This window comes from Buteo buteo, chromosome 12 (assembly GCF_964188355.1).
Source record: "Buteo buteo chromosome 12, bButBut1.hap1.1, whole genome shotgun sequence".
Classification (NCBI taxonomy): domain Eukaryota; kingdom Metazoa; phylum Chordata; class Aves; order Accipitriformes; family Accipitridae; genus Buteo; species Buteo buteo.
The window spans coordinates 30,422,831-30,445,735 of record NC_134182.1 but is presented as its reverse complement, the minus strand read 5'-3'; the positions used below and the strand labels follow the sequence as shown (position 1 = coordinate 30,445,735).

At 37.5% G+C, this 22,905-nt stretch overlaps 1 protein-coding gene across 3 annotated transcripts in view; it reads left to right on the top strand.

Annotated features, from left to right (window-relative positions):
* CHRM3 (cholinergic receptor muscarinic 3) overlaps positions 1-22,905 on the top strand; it is a 283,715-nt gene that overhangs the window by 145,745 nt on the left and 115,065 nt on the right. For 2 of the 3 annotated variants that reach the window (XM_075042050.1, XM_075042051.1), the window contains one exon: positions 7,763-7,865. In XM_075042050.1, coding sequence (XP_074898151.1) covers positions 7,768-7,865 — 98 coding nt within the window. In that variant the 5' untranslated portion in view covers positions 7,763-7,767. Of the gene's footprint in view, positions 1-7,762; positions 7,866-22,905 lie in introns of those variants that run through there. The other variant, XM_075042052.1, reaches the window with a different exon arrangement.

Genomic DNA, 22,905 nt, shown 5'->3' with positions numbered 1-22,905 from the left:
GCTGCCCGCTCCACAAGGAACTGACATTCAGGCTGAAGCCGGGCTGGTGCCGCCGGGCCGCTGCGGGGGCTGGCAGGTTTAGTGCTGGTGGGTTTATGGGCGAGGTGGGCCCGGCCGCAGGTCACACCTTCACCCCGTGGCGGTTTTACAACAATCGGTTCCTTTCCGAGCCGTAAGGATTTAAAATTACTCTTTAATTTAAAAGAAGAAGAAAAAAAAAGTGATTTCTTTTCTTCAGCTCTGCAAATAGATTTAGGGAAACTTCTTGGATAAAGAGGTTTAATTCCAGTAGATGCAATTACAGCTGTTGTGTCTGTAACTCTTGGGTGTGGAAGGAGTTGAACATTTAATATTTCACCACCTTTTTTCTTTGCCCAGAGACATAGTTTTATATGTTTGAATGTAAAAGCTGCATTGCAGCCACTGTCTGGCCTCATTTAGGGAGTTGTTTAAGGTTTGCATATGCATACTGTTAACTGTCTTTTGATGTAGAAGAGTGGGCTTCAGTAGGTGAGTGCGGGAGATTATTGCAGCTCTTGCCAACAGCTTCTCTCTTCTCTGTGCTTATAAACATCTTCATTAACCCCATAATTTCTCATCAGAAGTTTTGTGAAGACAATTGTTGGATAATTTTGTCTATACTTGATACAAAATGAGTTTAGAAAGAAATTAACGATTACTGAGATTTTCCTCTATTGCCTGGAAGGCATAGTTAGGAAAGACCAAATTATGGCACATTTCCTACCTGGGTACCCCAGTGAACAGGCAGCACGTTTCCATTAACAGCCTTACCATCCCTTTTCAGGAAAGTCCATCTGCTTCCAACTGATAAAGCAGCATATTACTCACAGTGCATACAACTGCCTCATATTATAATTCAAAACTGTACTTGTGCTTTCCCACTCTCTCAGATTTAACACACCAGACACGTATGATGTACATAAGTCACACCCAGATATTTCCTGAAATATTGAAATTTCTAATGTTTCCTTAGTTTGTTGTTTTGGGGTTTTTTTTTTCTGTTTAGTGTAATCAGTGACACTGAAAACCACAGGTGGGGGAAACATCTTTCTCAATTGCAGTGTTAGCTGTAGAAAAGGCTGTCGGTGAGTAACTGTTAAAATTTTGGAGTAACTGTTAGTAGTGAAACTCTGTGTGGAAGAAACGGAGCAGTATGTTTGCTGAGGACATCTTTTTCAGATAAGGTTGTCTTCCATGAGAAGGGGTATGTGGGTTTTTTTCATGCATATATTTTATATATATATATATGTATAGTGGATCCTAATCTCACTCTAAATGGCTGGCTGGATCAGAATATTTATAGACTAAACAGTGGATGAAAGGGATTTGTAAAAACAGTTATTATGGATACCTATTTATGATCACGAGAAGTGAACACTCAGGTTGGGATTCATCAAAGCAGATTTACATGTGCTGTGTAATGGATGGAGGACATGAGATACTCCTAAGGCTTGCTTCATCTCATCCTAGGGACAACAGCTAAAATACATCAGCTCTGTTAAATGGTCCTTTGATGTGGCAGCTTTTTTTGTGTTGACTTCACAGAGTCTGTACAGCTCAGGGGTAGATGACTATAACTGTAAAGATATCTAAAATTAAGTGGGACCACTTCCTAAATTATTAAGGCTGATAACTATATACCAAGTAGTGAGCTTCCTGGTTTCGTCTTTTTAGCCATGGTTGTCTCGTAGTGTCATGTAAATAATAAACAAAAATAATCTTTGTTTTCTTAAAAACACAGCTGCTAGAAGTCAGGCATCAGTAAGCACCCAAAGGAATCAAAATCTAAGAGAGATTCTAATCACTTCTGAAATTTTAAAAAGCTTTTGTGATTATATATCAGATACATAGAAAATATAAGTAATAAATAGCAGTTAAACTGAAGTACTCTCCTAGTAGTTGTTGCTAGTGAATATATTCAGACACTGTAGTGCACTTATGAGATGCTTTGTACGTGAACTGAACTAAGTTGAACACATTTATGCTGAGCAGATCTAACTGAATATTTCCAAAATAGCCACTCAACTTTGCCAGTGAAATGCTGAAGTCACTATTCTAGAGTGAAACAAACGTGATATGTCTAGACTGAACAATTTTTGAGCTGTGAGACTACCAAATTAAAATCATACCTCAAATGTCTGGATTTTGTTTTACCATACTCCTCAGAACTTCAAAACAAAATGAAGCCTTCTAACATAGTTATTCAGCAGCTGAAGCAGATTTGGCTGAGTCAGTACTATAAATTGACATCTCTTCATTGTCTAAATTCAGGATGCTAATCACTAATTTTTATCTTGATTAAACTGGATGAAAGGGGCATAAAATTATTGCTTTCAGTCATCCACAAAAAATAAAAGTTGAGCAAATTGAATGAACTGTTGTGTGACATTAAATTTGTCCTTTTATTTTGGCCCTACGGAATTTCTGCTACAACCTCAGAAATGCAGAAGATGATTCAGTTCAATGGGGGCTTGGTTGACATTTGCACAATATAGGAAGAATTTATCTTTATAGCTAGTGTTTAGAACAGACACAGGACATCAATCTATCTTTCAAGTCAGAGTTGTTGGAATGAGCCTGTGCCTCCTTTTCTATCTAATTTATAGGATATTCTAGAACTGTTCTTCCTTAACGTAGCCTTTTGAAGCAGTTCAATGTCAAATACAATATTAACATGTTTATTGGGCTAGGGTTAGAGAAAAGATGATCCCGTCATTTTGTATTTCGTGTGAAGGGACCACTGGTAGCCAGTGATTGCAATGAGATCTCTGAACACATCAAGTGATTCATCATTTTACAGACTACTTCTATAACAAACATGGAGCTAAAATTAATCTTGTGCTTCTTTTAAATTCCATTTGACAGGTCTAGTCTCCAAACTTCAATCAGTGAGTTCAGGCCAAAGACATTGGCAATAGAAATTTGTGAATAAATAATAGAAAAATTCTGACAATATCTCTCTAGTGCGTTGCCAAAAAATTGCAAACAATTTTGTTTCACTTTTGGTCTCTAAAAAATTTTGTTTTATTTTTTTAATGCAGGTTTTTGACTCTCCAATATATTATTCTGAATTCATGACCCATGTGTACTTTATGTATCAATAGTGCTAATTTTTGAGTTATTTAATCAAAAAGCTGTACTTTCAGTAGTACCTCAACTTTTCAAAATTCTTACCTACTTCTGACCTGTGCTGGCTGGGAGTCAAGTCAGCAGCTTGTTCTTGGAAACTGGCTTGATTCCTTTTGTCAACAGTACAAGAATCTCTTTTTATAAACGAACTCTTTCCTTAAGGTAAAAAAAACTCTAAGAATGTGAAAATAAATTAATAACAACAACAAAAAAACTGGTCCCAGCAAGGAATTCTGTCTTGAGCTAGGTGTAGCATGTTTTCCTCTCATAACAGTGCAGAGGTGCTTTTCAAGCGTATAAACATTGCAGTTGCAATCTCTTAGCATCCAGCTTTCATCTTGTCTTGGTCCAGAATGATTCTAACCTCTTTCTAATGAGATCCAGCAGAAGAATTGCGAGGCAGAGACACCTCTTTCAGCTTGCAGACTTTTTTATACCTGAAGCTCAAGAATCAAAAGATTTTCTGCCCTTTAAAGTCCACTGGAAATCGAAGCTGCAGGGCTGATATTGTAATACGCTTTTTTCCTGATTTTATAAAGTCATCAGGATTATATACATAAAATTATTAAGGCACCTTTTATCTGTGTAGGTACACCTAGAGACATTTTTTAGGATGATAAATATGATGTGTAGTGTTTTGATTGATTTTTTTAATAGGTTATTTAGACAAGAAAATACAAATAAGTAACTTAGTCTCTCCAATTTCTGAGACCTTTTTTTTCCACACAGAAAGGCAAAAATTGCCCAAAGTTCATTAGAAGAAAAAAAAAAAGGACCCATGAAATCATCTTTATCTGTTGATAAACACTCAGGTGAAATACCCGTCTGACTATGTATGAAGTTTTACCAGTCTGATAGTGAGAAACCTACTTTGTGATACACCTCTGTATAAACACAGGAACTCAATTTCTCAGTGCAGACTCAACATGTGCAGATTCATCTTACCAAGTAAACAAAGCAGAAACTACTGTATCCAGTGTTTTGCTTTCCACAGAAATAGTTCTCTTATTTAAAGGCCTTTCTGACACTCTAGTCTCAAGTGAGTTTTTACCAAAAATAAATAAAAAAGCTAAAGGCGGCACACAGGTGCACTTCTTGTTTTACATAGGGATTCTCATGAATATAGGAAAGGAATCATACAAGTCATAAAATGTGATCCTCAGTTCTGTACCTGGAACACAGTGCGCCCACCTGTCCAGATGACAGCATCTTTTAAGGTATCATAATCGTGGATGTATTTGTAATACCACAGATCTCAGTCCCCTCGTCTCCATAGCGTGCCCACATGTGCAGAGCCTAACTCAAGTTCCTCGGTCATGCTGCCTCCCAAACCATGCCCAAGCTGAAATCCTACTAGGACCGGTCTCAAAGTTTAAGAGCACAGATTGAGTGCCATTGCCTAGAAACACCCTGCAAATTACATTTTCAACCATAGACATATAGCTATTGAGATTGGAGGTGGCTAATGTTGGCTTAAATATGTCCAGAATTCATGCTGATAAGAGGGGTGGGGTTTTGGGGAGTTTGTTGGTTTGGCGGCATTTTTGGGGGCAAGTCTCCCAGAAAGAATAAAGGAGGACTAATGAACTGTATCATCACAGAAGAATGGTTCAAACCATTGTTTCCCAGGTGTAAAATACAAATCAACCAGGTTTCCATCCTCCCTGATTTTAAGGAGTTAGCAGCTGTGTTTTGTGATGTCTATTACAGGTCCACCCTCACATTACCTATTAGCATCTACCTCCAAATGCTTTGTGTCACATAACAGCCTTCCTCCCTTTTCTAAAAGAATCAAATTGAACCAAGGTGGAAAGATGCATGGGAATAAAACTTTGATGTGGTTGCTTCAAATGGACCTTGATATTCTGCACAAGCTGAATCGTCAACTCGTTTTAATTGCTTTTCATAAAGAGTAGAGTTTATTAGTTTTGTAGCTGAATATACAAACAGCGCAAGCTTATTCGAGGAGTCTTAGTTTATTGTAAATTAGGGCAATGAATTCCACAGCTCTGAGTCACAACCTGTGTTGTTAGGGGAGTAAAACTGGATTCTTGATAGTAATAGCATAAAATTAAAATACAGTAGAAAATTACTGGGAAGAAATTTCTTTATTGAGAATAGCTTGAAAAGCTAATTTAATAATGAATTAGTTTATTGCTAACTAAAAACATAATAACTTGATATGAGGGAAATTATTAAGCATTATTAAAATTCCAGTTTTAATTGTCAGAAACTAATTCCTCAACTAAAGGGAGGCTCAACTAATTAAAAAGAGGCTTCCCTTTTCAATTGTTTTGCAGTCTTAAAAGTGTAAAAGTGACTTAAAACTGACTTTAGTCATGAAGCTGATTTTTTTAAAGTTTTTGTCTGCATTGCTAACTGTGAATGAGAAATGCTTTTCATCCTTTATACTTTCTGTATAAAAAATAATTGAACAATTAATTTTTTAAGTGTTTTAAAGTGTAATTCTCATTGTTGTTTCATGGGTGACAGTACGTAGAGTTTCACCAAGGACCTTTCGAGACCTCAGTTAAACAGTAATTGGTACTTGCTGTGCAAATTACAGTGTTAATAAATGAGTGAATTACTAAGGTGTGGATTCACTGCTGCGTCACTGGCGTGAAGTACTGAAACCAGACCTGCTGTTTTGAAAAGTCTGGAACCATCCTTCCTGAGCCAAAAAATCGAGCTCTCCCGCCAAAGGCTCCCCGATGTCCTTACAGAGCTTCTGCGTCACTCTACAGAGTGAAAGCCCTTTGCAGGCGTGAGGCGGTTAAATGATGTGCGAGAGCTCCCTGGCTGTTCCTTGCCTCTTTCTGAGGGTTTTGCTTTCTTTGCTCGGTGACCTTCGGTGCAGACGCATTTCCTTGTGCTGCGCTTCCTGTGCATTGTCTGCCTGGGAGCAGTGGCCGGAACGGAGCGTTTGAGTAGCGGTATAACAGCTCGGCACAGAAATGCCTAGGAAAAGAAATGCTTCAGGAAGTGGGTTTGGAGCGGTTGTCTTTCATCTAAACATAAACCTGGGCTGAGAGAGTATCAAAACCTGCTCTTAGGAAAGGGTTTGCCACACTGATGTGTCCAGGCTCGTTCCAGTTAAGAATTGCATGGCGCTATTTGTGAGACAAATAATGTGTATTTCTTCTTTCCTCCCCGTATTTAATCTGATCTGCTTCCTTTCCACTCGATTCTTGCAAATACAGCCTCTGGATTCTTCACTTGGTGTTAGAGTGTGTTCAGATTCACTTCCACTCTAATGCATTGCGCTTCTTGGCTGTGCAGGGTTAGTGGAGGGAACAGCTGTCTTCCAGGAGAGTCTTTTACCAGAGGATGGAGAGACCTTCATGATTAATGGTATATCAGAGCTGTGTTAGAAGTGCTGTGTTGGCGTACAGCAAGGTACATGGGTAGTAAATGTGTATTTTCTTCCATTCTGAAAATGAACTGGAATATGGTCTTAGTCTTGTTTGTTAATAATCTCAACTTTCTTGTTCTTTTGGTTTATTTGGTTTGGTTTTGGTTTGGTTTTTTTTTTCCTGAGAAACTGAGCATCCAGCATAACCAGTGTGTTCTCTCTCTGGTCTGCTGCCTCCTTTTTATAACACCTGGGAGTGAAATCCTTTGGCATGCTGGTAAAGGATGAAATACTGAGAAAATACATGGAGCATCTGTAGACTCAGAATCGCTCTTCTGTGTCTAAGTTATTCAAAGGGGTCTTAAAGCCTTAGGCTGCAATGGCATGCAATAAATGGGATAATAATAGCACATGGTTCCACTTGGTACTAATTTTATATAACAGAATGGAACATGGTAGTCAGTGGCTAATCCTTCTCCTACACTTCTGACTTCAGGAATTTACAACTTTTGCAGAGGAAAGTGTGTTGTTTAGGTTTTAATTATTGATATTTTTGCTTCCTCTGTAGTTGTGTCAACTTTTAAAAGCAATGGTATATTTAATGCAGCTGGAAATATAATGTATGGAATACATTGGGGGGGTATTTTTCTAGCTTTTTACATTTTTTACATGAAAATTAATATTCCAAACCAGCTTTCTAAATTGGTTAGCTTGAGAGACTGCATAATTTGGGGAAGAAAAGGAGAGCCCAGTTCTTAGTTCCGCCCCTGTGTCAAGCTGCTCCTGGGTTGTGAGCGGGCTCAGCATCCCATGTCCCTCTGTGCCCAGAGATGCCAATTTCCAGGCACAAGCCAGGCAAGCTCCCTTGCTGACTCAGCTGCAGACTAGCTTGTGCTGTCTTGGAGAAACTGTTATCTTCACTCCAATTTGGTCACTGGATTTGAAAAATCATCTGAAAATACTGTGATCATACATAGCCCTTTGTGGATGGGTGTGAGCAGCCCAAACGCTTGTCAGTACCATCTTATTACCACTGCTCCATATCTGTGTGATACATGCACACTTGAGTTGTTCTATTTTCAGCTAGGTGTCCAAGATTTTAAAAAAAAAAAAAAAAAAATTATTCAGTAATAGAAAGTATTAATAGCTTTTGTCTTCTCTTGGTCCAAAGGAGGCCTTTTGGCTTATATGTCTGTGCCTCCCCCATGTGTCTGTAATCTATTTTAATAATTTTTCTTGCATCTTTTGTTCTGTTCACAGCCTACATGCTGACACATTACCAGTTTTGTTTCCAAAAGAGGAGTTCACAGAACTACGCAGTGCCTGATCCAACTAGCCACTTTGATGTTCCTCAGTGGACCATGTAGGTACAATTCAAAGAAACATATATATTCATACTATATTGTTCCAAGTATTCAACATATCGGGAAACAGCAGATTTTTGGCAACAGTGCTCACTTTGTGAAGTCGGAGTCTTATGGAATTTATGGACTACAAAATCATTTATTAAGGCCTTCTAAGTTTGTGATGTGTTTTATCATCAACAGACACATCTATTTTAAGTTGTTGTGGGTGCTGGGAACACTGCGATGCCTATGATTCCTGTAGGCATACCTCAGCTAACTTTAATAGCAGCTGCAGTGGTGCAAATTTCAGCTTAGGCACAAAACCCAGCAGAGATGGAACTAATTGAACTAATTCTCAAGCAGCTGGCAAACTTTGCGCTTCTTGTTATTACAACTGCACAGCTAGCAGAATAAGAGCTAGCCAGGGTAAGAGCTAGGCTGAACAGGTTAAGAAGAGTAGAACAGTATCATGTTATTGGTAATCAGGAGAAAGATGCCTTCAGGTTATTCCTGTTGAGCATCTTGAGCTTCTGCACAAACCTTCAGGTTTTCTATGAGTATCAGACAAAAAATGCAGCTGATATTCCACCTCCAGGATTTCCCTGCAGAATAATTCAGTCGTGCTATAGTAGAGGTGAGAATCTAACAAGTTAAATTCAGTTTCTTGAAAAGTATGTTTTTACTCCTGGTTTTGATGTGCTAGCTGGGTTTAGTTTCAATAAGCCATTTCCCTCTGCGAGAGTAAACCTAGACAAAGAACTAAATTGTTCTGATTAAATTGCCAGAATTCATTATCACTTGACTGCTTTCTCCCTTGTATGTTATGCTGGTTTAAGTCTCAGTTGCAGTAGCATTTAAAATAATTTACATGAATTGGTAGGCTGCAGCGTTTATGTTTACATTATAGTTGGTGTTTCTTTTACATTCCATATGCATTTCTGTAAAACTTCCACTTCGGTTTGCATTTCTAATTTTGTGGAAATGAACCGTAAACATGGATATATAGCAGTGGTTTAGATGGCCTGTATTTACACATGCTGGCAAACTCTCCTTGCAGAGAAAACAGCTCTCCTCACATACCTGCTTTAGGGACTGTGGCACTGACAGTTTATTGTGATTGTTTCTGGAGTGTCTTGAGATTTCAGTCACTCAATTCTGTCTGGAGAAAGCTGCTAACCAAGTCATCTCAGGAAAGAACTTTCATAGCATAGCGGCTGAATCTTTATGGCTTCAATACTAACAACGGATGTCTTGGATGAATCCTGAAATGATGCTTAGTCCTGCTTTCATATCCTGAAATTAGGACATGGTATCTTGCACACTGTTACACAGCTCGCCATATTCAGTTACAGTTGGTTTTGCCTTTCATGTTGTGTTGACCATATTCCAGCTTTACTTACTTTTTTTTCAGGCATTTTGTGTAAGGTGAAAGGTTGTGGGTTTGTTGGGGGTTTCTTTGCTGATGACAGATTTTCTATGAATAAAATTCTGAAAACACATAAATTTTCTGGTTTAGTAGTTAAATTTAAATTGTCACAATTCATAAGTGGGTTGCTAGCTCTAGGTTGAGGAAGAGGTTCATGTTCTCTGTTCTGAGTATCCAAAATCTTCTCCAGTTGTAACTGATAGGCAGGAAAGCAATCTCAAAAGACATTTATTATGCTGGAGAGGATATCGAGTCTGAGGAGAATGCCTTTTCTGTAAGTATCAGTGGCACAACAATTCCTTGTCAGGAAATTTTTTAATTTGTGCCAAAATTCAGAGTACCCTAAAGAAACTGGAATTGAACTGTATTCAGTTTTAGCCTAAAAGGAAAGTAACAAAGAAAATACCTGAATTCATATAATTAACTTCTGCAAATTTTGTTACAGTCCACATCTCTCTCCCTGTATAAACATGTATTATTTGTCACTTAGACTCTGATGTGACAGTGGGGAAACAGTGAACAAAAAATAAAAGGTTAAAGCACCAAACTATATAATCTGTCTGTAAGAAATATACTAACAAAGTTTTCAGAAAGCCAGAAATTAGTATCTTCTTTTTTTCTGTTACTAAATTAGGAACAACAAAGCCATTATGCAAATAAATCTAATGGATTGCTTTAGATTTACACTACACTGTCATGCTAGCTCTTAAGAGATTATATGTATAAAGAAATAATAAAATAACATGCTTTACTACCCACAAATGTGCAGCACATTAAACAGAATTTGTCAGTTCATCTGAACACATTACATTAGTCAAGAGGAGCAGCATCATTTTGCTTAGCAAATCTACACCAGCTAGACTGTTTGGGCTGTCAGAATCTTAAAATCTTGCCTCAGCTGCAAGGGTAATGGTCACTATGACATGCATTTGTCATTTAACACAAGTAATGCTTGTGCTTTAGTAGCTTTTAGCAAAGTATAGATGCCTGCTAAGGTTGTGGTACAGGTCGGCTCTCTAATACAAAGTGCAAATTCTAACACAATTGGTGTAACTTTCAAGTGTGAACTAGATAATGTCTGATCTAAGAAGAGCCAGAGGAAATGTCTTTTCTTAGAAGGTTTGTACAGCATTATATTAATGTTGATTATTTAAAGAAAAATAATAATGTGTTAAAATTCATTCATATTTGTTTCATATAGTCATAAATGTGATTAAAAATACTTTTTCTGCATTTAAATACCTACCTGAAACTTTGTGATATTGATAAAATCTAACTCAATCAGAAGTTTTAACTCCAGAGCATTGTTACTTGTTATATAGAGTAGTGACACAGAAATATTCATTCCTATACATTATCCCTTGAAAAATGATTCAAGCTCTTAATCCAACACTAATGAGAATGTGTATTTTTATTTATTTATCGATTTATTTTTTTATAAATTGTTGTAGTAGGTTAGAGCAGAAGAGTAGCTTTCACAAAAAGAACAACCAATTCAAAGTATATGTAATTTCTGACTACAGCTGTCATGAGTTCATGCTGTAAGCAGTTGTACAATCAGCCAAATCTTAGAGTGCTTACTTGCTTAGTCCCTTTGAAGTGACTTGGCTTGGCATTATTTCAGGAGAAGCATCACAGCTTAGACCATTGTATATCTATGGCTGGCGTGTTGAGTTAATGGTTCATCCATGAGGATAGGGTACTATTATGCTTTAAAAAGATGATTAATGGCCAAAATTAATTTTCTAGAGACAATTTCCTCTTTGTCACACGTTATTTAACTAAGTCTATGCAGTAGCTATCGATGATGAGGAGAGCACGTAGACTGGCATTCAATTTATTCATTCATAGTTGCTTATTTATTCATAAATAGATTATTTTAATTACTTGGAAGAAAAAAGATGACACAAACTGGTCATCTGTAATTTGCAGCCTGAAAGAAATTGTATTTGTTATACTAGAATTAAATTTTTTAAGTATTTGTGATTTAAATGAAAAATGGAAATATTTGCATATTTAAATTTAAGTATACAAAATATAATTACTCTCAGCTGAAACTCCCTCTAGGGTATAGTGTAAAGAATTCTTTTTCCATTACATGCATTAAAAACTCAAGTGGAGTGATTATGGCTGAGTTCTGTTCCCTCTGAAAAAACATAACTTTTATCAACAAAGATCTTTCAATACCTTTTTTCAGAGGGAAGGCTATTAGTCTGCAGAATTACAAATTTCTATGTCCTCTGGCATTTTAAAAAAATCTTGAGTTTTCTTGTCACGTACTTCACCAGACTGATCATGTTTAAATTGTGAGGTCAGACTAGTTTGCAGCAGTAGGTGGTATGTGAAATACAGACTTCAGGAAGAGCATGATTTCCGTAACTGCTTCAAAGGAAATACATTATAAATAAAATACATTTCTCTGGGGGCTTACAAAACTATTCTGTTTATAATTTAAATTACATTAAGCTAAATAAAATAGTACAGTAAAACCCTCAAGGGAAAAATACTTCATTTAAGTTTGAACATTACATTACTGTCATTAATTGGAAGTATTTTACTCTCTCTCTAATAGTTTATTTTTCATTGAGTATATATAATTAAAAGTATTGTCATTATAACAGGAGGCATTCTCTTCCATTTTGTGTTCCAAGCCCTTCTGTTCAGTAGATCATGATAGTTTTATTTGCCTACCTTCCTTCATTTCTCACTGCTTTATTGCTGGTGACTAACGCTCTGAGCGTCAGTGTTTGACAGATTACCATCACTGTGTCACGCATGTTCAACTTAATCGAACTCAGACTAGAACTGACACTCTCAACCACCCTGAAGTTCTGTATCGAAACCACAGAGTGTGAGACTTCCTTCTCCTGGAGTATTTTAGAGTCTGCTCGTCCAGACCATGCAGCTTCTTGCTTCTTCTGTCATGCTCCCAGAGTTAACTGTTGAGCAGGGGCTGCAACACAAGCAAGAGAATCCATTAGTCTCCCTACTTTATAAATGTAACTTGGAGGCAGAGAGGAGATGCTGTACGTACGTACATGCATACGTGTGTGTGTGTATTTTGTGTATCTACAGTTTTAAGGTCATACATGTTTGTGCATGTGTGCGCATGTGATTTGCTGGTATACATATGGTTTCCTTTCTTTTCTTCCTATAAATTTATGCCTATTCAGTTTCATATGGGAACCTGATAGGATATTCCACTTCAAGTCATATGAAGATAATATGACTTCCAGGAGAGGGTGACTAGGAAAATATTGGAAAACTTCAGTGAACTATCTAATTGTAAGAATGATTTATTCTACCTTCCTTTTTCACCTCATGACAAGAGACTATATAGTCTGAACTAAATCAGGTTATTGTTCTTAACAGCATGGAAGGCAGTTCATCTGTAGTGTCGAGCTCCTCTAATATTGACAGCTTTGAAATACAAGTTTCTGTAGAAATTGTCTAAGCACATATAAGCTTACAGAAGCTGAAACAGGTTTATATAATAGAAGCAGGTCAGTCCCATATGCAATACTTATTCCCACTTTAGAGTCAGCTTTAAACCAGCCACTAACTTCAAATTAATCACCATTTAAGGTCTAAAACAAGCTTTGTGTTTCATATAAATTAAATTCAAGTGATTAAAAATATTTTTGCCATGGGAAAATAAATCTTTACAGCTAAATATTAACAGTATTGAAATATAAAAAAGAAAGAAGCCATGCACAAATTTTCCCCTAATTTATAAAATGTTTGCTTTTTTTTTTTAAAGAGCACTTTCAAAAGGCAATCGTAATTAAAAATAATGCTGGATTGAATAAAAACTTTGTTGAGTAAACCTTGGGGGGGGGGGGGGGAAGTAGTACAGAATATCAAAGCTTAGACTTATTTTCCATTGACTCAGAACCTAAAGGTTTTATGAAAAAAATAAGAAGAATTAGTCATAAAAGTCTAAAGAAATTACTTCTTCAGTATATTTTCCAAGATTTTCATTAAGACTTAAAGAAGTTTACAGTTTCGTTGTATATCCTTAGGAAATGTTTCTTTTTCCTTTCTGCTTTATAAGATCTTTTTTTTTTCTCTAGTATTATTTGTCTGCATTTTAAAACTAGCTTTTGTTCCTACTATAAATGGTCATCATGTGATTAAATAATAGAGGTAATGAACTCCGTAATGAAGTACTGAATTTACTGTACTGTGGCAAGTAGGAATTGATCTGAGTTTTTTCTGTATTATTTTTAACTTTCTCCAAATTGGAGGTACTGGTGGATGAAAAGCTGGATATGAGCTGGCAATGTGTGCTCGCAGCCCAGAAAGCCAACCGTATCGTGGGCTGCATCAAAAGCAGGGTGGCCAGCAGGTCGAGGGAGGGGATTCTGCCCCTCTGCTCTGCTCTGGTGAGACCCCACCTGCAGTGCTGCGTCCACCTCTGGGGTCCTCAGTATGAGACAGACATGGACCTGTTGGAGCGGGTCCAGAGGAGGGCCACAAAAGTCATCAGAGGGGTAGAACATCTCTCTCCTGTGAGGACAGGCTGAGAGAGTTAAGGTTGTTCAGCCTGGAGAAGAGAAGGCTCTGGAGAGACCTTGTTGCAGCCTTTCGATACTTAAAGGGGGCTTATAAAAAAAGATGGGGACAAACTTTTTAGTAGGGCCTGTTGCAATAGGAAAAGGGGTAATGGTTTTAAACTAAAAGAGGCTAGATTCAGACTAGAGATGAGGAATAAATTTTTTTATGATGAGGGTGGTGAAACGCTGGCAGAGGTTGCCGAGAGAGGTGGTAGATCAGGTTGGACGGGGCTCTGAGCAACCTGATCTACTTGAAGATGTCCCCATTCATTGCAGGGAGGGTTGGACTAGATGACCTTTCAAGATCCCTTCCAACCCAAACTATACTATGATTCTATGAAATTTATTCAAAAATAGTTTTCATTATGCAATTAAATTACACTATGATTAATTCTTTTTTTTCCCTTTCTTGTCTCCTATCCCTTTCTACCAATTTTGAAGTTAACAGAGAATAATTTTATGATTTTAATAAATGTATATGCATATATCACCACATATTTTGTTTAGCTCTCTGGCTGGGATGGTTTGTGGTAGGCTGAATAAAAAGTTAGTTCCTCATTAAAAATCTGAAAGTGTTGTGCAACAGAAGTCCATCTTTCTGTAGGTAAATGTATGCTTGTATTGCCAACTAAAATTCAACATGCTAAGGTAGTTCACATCCTACTCTCAGGGCTGACTGCTTGATCATAACAAAGAAACAAAAGCCCTTGGAGAAATTCAGGTCAGTAGCAAACACTGGAGAGGTGGGGTGGGAGGGCAGCAGTCCCTCCATCCCCTTCCCCAGCTCTTGCTGCAGCTGCGTCCCCCTCGTGTTGCCTCCTCCTCTCCAGACCCACGGTACATGAGGTGACGGTCACGTTCTCCTTGTAACCCCTCATGCACAAGGACTTAAGGAGGAACTTCTGGTCATTACCTTAGTGATACAACCTTAGGATTTTGCTGAAATGTCTATATGTAGTTGTCATAGAGGTACCTAGCTAAAGCTCCAAGGTAACTAGGTTTTCCTTTAAGGAGGAACTGCAAGACTTTAAAATGAGGCTTTGTTCTGAATTTGCAAATTTGTCTGTTTGACTAGTTGTGCACTTTATCATGCGCTCTGTCTTCATACGCACACAGCTGCCAGCCAGCCATGCTCTGAATGACAGCAAGGCACTAGATTCACAGGTTTTATTAGGAATATGAGTCATAGGGGAACATAGTTGCAAGTCCACCAAATCTGTTGTTTCAATGCAATTTATAAGTAAAACCAGCTTTCAAATGGACAGTTAATGTGGAAAGGAAAATCTTTTCATTCCAAAATGTCAAAAAATTTTATTACAAAATATTTTCAACCTTCTGCACATATGATAACACCTTGCCTGGTCTGTTTTTCTAGTTACATTGCTCTGAAAAACAATCTCATCTCACATTTGTGCCTTTCATATTGTCTCTCATGATGCTATAGCACTGTCTTGAAATAACCCCTCAAAACTATACTCTTTTTTTATTATTATTTTGAGCACTGTAGTGAGCAAGTGAAAATGAAAGATTGAAGTACTAAAGTCAGGTATACTTCAAGATGTGTTAAGCTACTTAAACGTATAAAAATGTTTTTAACACACATATATAACATAAAACATAGTGCATTTGTATAGATGTTAGCCATCTCTTTCTTGTTTTCTTATTTAGCCTATGAGATTTCTGGGTAATGTATTGTGTCTGATGTGTTGGTGGCTGCTATCAAAATACAAATAATAAAAGATATCATAGTGGAGGTGTCAGTCCAGCTGCAGGTAGTAATCAATGCTGCTTTGAAGCAGAGAATGTAGGAGGAAAGGAAATGGACCAAACAAAGAAGCTGTATTTGTACTTCTTCCCTGGGATTTTTCAACCTTTTTCCATTTTAGACATCAGAAGAATAAGCGTTTATGAAACTGAGCTTTATATTCAGTTCTTGGGCACAGTGTATCACTTGTGCATGAAAGCTAGAGGGGTTCACAGTCAGCTCTAGCAAGATGGTCACTGCTAATTTGCCTGGTGCTGGGTGAATTACAAAGCTTATGCTTTCATGCTAGTGCATATCTTCTGAAAAAATGCCTGCATTTTATTGGGATACCATTGCAGAGCTGATCCTACCAAGATGCCAAGGGCTGATTGCCTAAGATATACTGACTCTCAATGTCAGCCCCTGTATTGATTTAATACAGTTGTTTGCATGTGACACAAAAAAAAAAAAAAAAAGATACCTCAGTGTTCAAAGCATTTTAAAATCTCTGGGTTTTTCAGTGAGGATTTTGAATAGGTGACTTTGAAGCTGATTGTTTCAGAACGAATTAAACAGGTCCAAACTTATGCTTGTAGCATGCACTGATACAGTGTGCATGAGAGAAGAGTTAGAATCACATTCACTGCAACCTGTAATTACTTTGTTGGTGAGTTCATAAAACTTACTCTAGTGTTTAATAGAAAAGAAGAAATTAGTAGTGTGCCTCTACCATTTTTGTGGAAGATGATACTCCATCCCTTCTGTTAATTTATATTAACAGGTTGACTATGTTGACAGACTGACACTAAGGAAAGGAGGTTATGAATGATTGTGTCACAGAGGCACGCACAATCAAATCCAATAGGTGTTAAAAGTCAGATTTATTCTTCAGTAAAAAGTTAGTTAGTGAGAACTCTGGTAACATTTTATAAACCACAGGCTCAATGGTGTAAAAGGAATTAGTACTACACAGCCGACTTAAGAATCCTTAAGATTTAAAAGTGATGACTCAAAATGCGCATATCACTCACCTGAAAGATGAGGGCTCTCAACCTCGAGGAGTTACCTAGGGCGGCATCCCTGACTGCAGACCCACTGCTCCGAGGAGGACTGATTCCATAATGTCCTCCGGTGGGACCCCGTTTACACCCTTGTTGAATCTGATCTGTGGTCATTTAATCCCTATTGGCCAAAAAGGTCACTCAGTGTACCTGGCATGTCTCAATTGGTCTGCTCAGCATTCAACCTGCGGCCTCCAGGGTTTGGGGTTTTTTTCTCTTCTCCCTACCTGGAGAAGTTTCATTTCCGGCTGGTGGGAGCATACTGCCACAGGTGTAAATTGAATGATTCACTATGATTCTTCAATTTCAAACTTTTCTCAAAAATAATTAATTAAATCATTCATTTAACTAATTAAAAGAGTTGTTGTTGCTTTGATGCTTATCTTGTGAAGTGGAAGTGAAGGGAAAAGTATTTTCAATAACAGCACAACAAATTTTCAGTGTCACGCTGTGGCCCAAGGGATACCCAAGACAAGGTATTGTAGCTCTTGGGAAAGATCGACAGAGAAGTTGTACAACTGAGAGCAGAGCTTTCTGTGGCATGGTGACAAGGACTCGGACTCAGTAATCCAAATGCCCTCTGCTTCTATTTGTAACTGGCAGTCTGCCCAAGCATTTTCAAGATTTGTTTCCATTTGTCTTTGTGCTCACATTTTAGCATTTACCTCTTAGATTTTTCCACTGCTCTGTGACATCTGCAGGGTCTGATGACCAGGATCTCAAAGTCTTTGTGTGTAATCATTGACCATTTCCTACATAATCGCTAGGTGACAGAGCTGCAGGCAACACAACTTGCAAGAGAGGACTTTTCAGCCTGATTTCTGATTTTCAGGTGAGCTCTAGGCACCACTCCTATACCACTTCATCTAAGGTTATTGCAGCCCTGGTGGGACTGTGCAAAGGGTTTGAACAGCTGGAGGCTCAAGTGGGCTGAAAAACATGTACTGCGCCGCTGATCGGCTGGCATTTACCAGCTTGACTGACTTCTAAAAGGAAACTTGAGAAGCAACATTTTGACACACAATTTTTCAGTGACATTCATATAAATGGATATAATGTCTGTCTTCAAAAGTACTGAGCTGGATCTGCAGGCTATGTTACTCTGAATAATTTTTAAAAGTATATCTTCCCTTCTGAAACATTTATTGGGCATTGTATGGTTAATAAGAACTAGGTGTACTTAAAGGTCCCTGAAGAAAGAAAGAACAGGTGGTTCATGTCAGTCGTCTTTTTTTTCATATGGGGAACATTAAGTTGAAGATTGGCTGCAATATACTATATTGGCTTATTTGTCTCTCGACAGAAAATAAGTTGCATTTTATACCAAGGTATTACCTAGTGCATCTTGGGGAAAGGATGTGGACTCTTAAGTTTCTGGTCTTTTGTTTGCCCAAGCCAGTGCCTCTTTGATGAGTTGCATTTCTACTTTCTTCACACTGCATCCATTCCTAGTGATTCCTTTTCTTCTAAATAGCAGCCAAGGTTGAGTAATTATTATTATCCATTATCATTATGCATCTGTCTCTTTGGGACTATTTGGATCATATGCCTAAAACCCAGTCAGGACTGAGAAAGATTTAAAGTACTGACAAATCCATTTTCTTGTTACTCTTCTTTTTAATTGGGGCAAACTCAGTAACCTAAGGACTACCAATCCATACATCCCTTTTTCTCACTAGCCAACATGTTTTGCATTAACAGGGGTTCTATTAGAAATTTTTTGGTTATCTGTAATTGCTGAAGAGGCCGTTGGGATGAACTGCACCAAGTAGCTACCACAAATATATAGGGTTGTGTAGTGCATTAGATGTCATTAAATGCTTAAATTAGATCCCTAGTGCACACATGTACAATCATTACTACTTGTAATATGTATCAACAGTTTCAGCTCTAAAAATTTAAACTCAAGCTCTGTAGTAGCCACTGCCATTAATTTGCTCAGACTGTTTGTCAGTACACATAGGGATTTGTTGGAGAGGATCAATAATTAGTGGGATATTTGCTGAGGTTTCTTCCTCATTTTAAAGATAGTTTAAATTTTGTTTCAGTGAGTCTGATTAGCTTTTGGCAATTTAAAGAAATGAAAAGAGTAAATCTTGAACTGGAAAGAAATGCCTGTATTCTTCTGGGCCCTGATTTCTGCTAATGCTACCTGCAGAGTAGAACAATTCTACAGGATAGCGTCTATCACTTATACTAGAATGAGAATCAAGGAAATAAAACTTAAAAACCTTCAAGACAAGAAGGTAGGGAGCTGCCTGGAAAAGAGAAATATCTTTAGAAAAATGATTTCAAGTTGCTAGGACTTATTTCTAAGGGGGAAGAGGGGGAAGAGAGAGAAAAGATGTTATATTTAACAGCACTTAGAGGAGATAGATAGGACTTCATCTCTGAAAAGTCCTGTGGAGGACCCCTATATGCTAAGCTACACAGAATTTAATCTACCTCCGAAAGATGAAAGGATGAGGTGAACCTGCCAGAATTTAAGCCTCTGCTTCCAGGGAGTCTAGGTTTTTCTACCGTAGTGATTAGATCTCAAAGCTACTTTCTCTGGCTATAAATCCCTCTAAATCATTGCTTTAAAGAATTGTATACAAACTGACTGTAGCTCCATGAGGTAGTGAGGAGCCTCCGTTATTTCAGTGCCAGGGACCAAGAGGATTGAGAATCAGTTATTTGAGAAAAATACAGGCTATTCTTGGTTGGTTTCTTCTTGCTCACTCCTTTTTCATTTAGAATACTTGTGGCATAAATAAATAATACAGCTTTGATTTTCCAGTTCAGATTCTGGTGTAAAGATCCCAAAATGTAGGGATATATATTTCTTACATATCAGATTTAGAAAGTTCCTGCAAATTAAGCCAAAGAGATTCCTTTCCTTATCTATGTATTTAGGTATGTATGCATTTGGTTTATTTATTGCATTTGCCCTGATGACTACAGGTTTAAAACCAGTGGAATTCTGTTGTTCCACTTTTGTGAGGTTTAAATTAGCATATGATAATGGAAATAGAGAAAAACAGGTGACAGCTCTTGGTCTCCTATTAATAGTTTAAAAAGGCTGGACCTTGTATTCAGAGTTTTCTACATAGAAGCAGTATGTTTTATTAAAAAGATAATAGTATTGCATACAATTAATATGAATGAAAACATCTTTTTTCTTGAGATTTTTCATGAAATGTAATAGCACATATTTTCATTTTAGTGATGTCTATACATTCTCTATCATCACAAACTGACTTTTTAAGTTAAACATAATCAGATATATCAAATGTTTTTGCATCAAATTTTTTTTACTTTAAAATGATTTTTTTTTCATTGACTCTGAATTTTTCATATAGCGTGATATAAATAACCTAAATAATGACTTCTTGCATCTAGGAATGAATTGTTTGTGAGCTATCTAGTTACATCAATTTTCAGAAGAATATCAAAGATTTTCCCACATAAAAGTAGATAGAATAAGTGAGGCTTCAACACTTTGGCTTCAGTACTGCTTCCTTTCTAGTGCTTTTCAGTGGTCTGGCTATTAGTGAACTATATGTGTAGATTTTTATGTTTTCATCTTTTACATGATAGCTGTCATGGATGGAAAGGACATGCGAAATAATATCCAGATCTTTACTTTTCATTAATTAAATATAAAAACGTATATAAGAAAATAAAGGAGAGTACAAATTGATAGTAGAATGTGCACCTTTTTTTTGTAAGACAGATGTAATAGCACCATCTTTGTGAAAATTATGTGAAGGACTAATTAGGTTGTGGGTTTCTGGAAGTGTCTAAAGGAGGTTAAACTTTCAACAAGAAGTTTTAGATTTATTTTTTTTAAATAACCTATTTCTGAGAGTTTCCTGACCCAGAATACCAAACTTACCAGATGTTGGCAATGGCTGTAAACTCAGTTGTAAGTGAGGATTGGATCAGAGAGGAGAAGCACATGATTTCTGCGTTTTGTGCCTGTGGGAGGGACACAAACCCAGGATTTTTCTACCCCATTTACAGGGAGCTGAGTAGCAGCAGCAAGAGTATTGCACTGGGAAAAGCTATGCATTCCTTCACTTCTCACCTTTGTGCAGATGTATGAAAAGCAGGGTGGTCACGATACTCTACCTTATCTATTTTTCATCCGAAAAAACCAAGCACAATCAGTCCTTTTATGTGTGCAAACACATCTCAGAAAAAAACATGGACATCTGGCTGACAGTGACTGGATGGGCTTAAGCAGAACATTTATATGATACTGTTAATCTCAGAATAGTACAGGTGACTTTTGTCTGCAGCTTCCAACAATGAGTGGGTAGGAAGCATGGATAAACTGTGGGAGACTGCTAGCTCAGATTGGACCTCCATGGGCAAGGACTTGAGAGCACAGCTGTCTGAAGGCAAGCACGACTCTCTCTTAATCCACGGGTACTGAAGCCTGTATCAAGGTATCTGTTGCTATGCTTAGCCCTCCACAGAGTTATATGATGGCTGCGCAGGAGCAGATATGGTCTAAGCTTCAATATGATTTTGAAGGAGATTAACTAATTGTCCTAGATCAGTATTGCAAGCAAGAAATTCTACAAAATCAACATGATGGAAATGTGATCTGTTCAAAGCATGACTTCTTAGAGGAGACTGCGCTAGAACAAGCTGGCAGGTAGTACAAGGGATAAGGTTGGTGTAGCACAAAAATCGCATGACGTGAAAGTACAGCTGTCTAATGCCAATATGATTTCACTATTCCATTTTAATAGTTGCAAAGTAAATTCGGGTGTAATGTTCTTCAGAAGCCACTAGAAAAAAAATTTTTAGTAACAATACTATGCTCAGGGTCCTTTCTGATCTCTACAGTTAGGATTGGTCATTCTAAATGTATGATTTTTTTTAAATAAACTATTTCCTGTTACAAAGGCTAAAACAAGAAAACAGAACATACATCGAAAGTCTTAATCAGGGGTTGTTTAGAGACTTCTTCAAATTTGGATCATAATACACACTCTTATCTAGTAAGCAATAGGTTCTGCAAACACAAAGCAATTCTTGTTTTATGTGGACATGTTGATTGCTTGCTAGATGCTGTTCTCCATCACTTTTAATGCTGTCCTTCCCATAGCAATATTGTAATACCTTTTGGATATGAATTGATCACTTATCACATACGCGAAGAAACACGTCCGGTATTGTGTTCTGTTGTGGAAGAGATTTCCTGAAGCATTCACATTGCTAAGGAAGGATAAAAAGTGTTGAGGCAAGGTTGTGCTTGGTTTTGTTTCTGTGGGAATTCACTTCTTGTGTTCTGGCTAATTTCTAGGAAAATTTCTCTACTTCCCATGTAATCAGTATGCCCATAGAAATTTCAGTTATGCCAAAGAAGTAAAGTAGCAAGTTTGTAAAAAGACCAAGTCCCTAGAGGACAACTTGAAATATTATTCCCAGATGGATCAGCCTGAACAATGCATTACTAAAATGTAATCGTGTTTAGGGACCTGCCCATTAAGCAATACTGCCATTAGTGTTTATGACATTTTTGCTGTGCAGCTGAAAATATCATACAGTATTCTTTTCTATTCAGTATTGCATGCCATGTAACACTGAAGTCCTCTCTTTTGTTCTGCATGAAGTTTCCTCTGTAAATTGCTTTCCTTCAAAAACAAAGCTTCTGCCATCCTGTCTGTCCTTTCCTAGTCAGTCTGAACGGGGACGAGTTAAGGGAATTTGTCACAGTGGAAGCAGTGAAAGAGCTTCAGGAAACTGGTGAGCAAATAGATTAACTATCACTGAGCTCAGTTGCTGCTCATGAGGATGCAGGAGGGAGATACTTTGAATGAAGGAGAAAATTGCTTGGTTTTCACACATTGAGAGGCATCAGGAACATCCACCCTACTAAGTGTTCTTCTATGTCTAGGAAAAGTCTCTGATATACTGCACGTGCTGCTGGCAGTCACTCAGCCATTAGGAAGCCTTCTTCCACTAGATTTTAACCATTGATGAGGTGGAGAAGAAATATAGTATTTGTAAAAACAAAGAATTAACCAAGGGATACTTCGCATTTGTATCAGTTCTGTTAGTTGCTGTTTCTGTTGGAGCAAGGTCACCTTTTAAATAAGCAAAATGCTAACTCTGGCTTCCCATCTCTTGAAAATGAAACAATATCTAAAAAGTACCTTCATAGAAGTATCATCAACATGATATCATAGTCGTATCTTGTGAATCTGCACAACACATTATTCAGTCTGCAGGCCAAAAGACTATTGCTATCTCTTAGTCCACTAACTTTGAGGA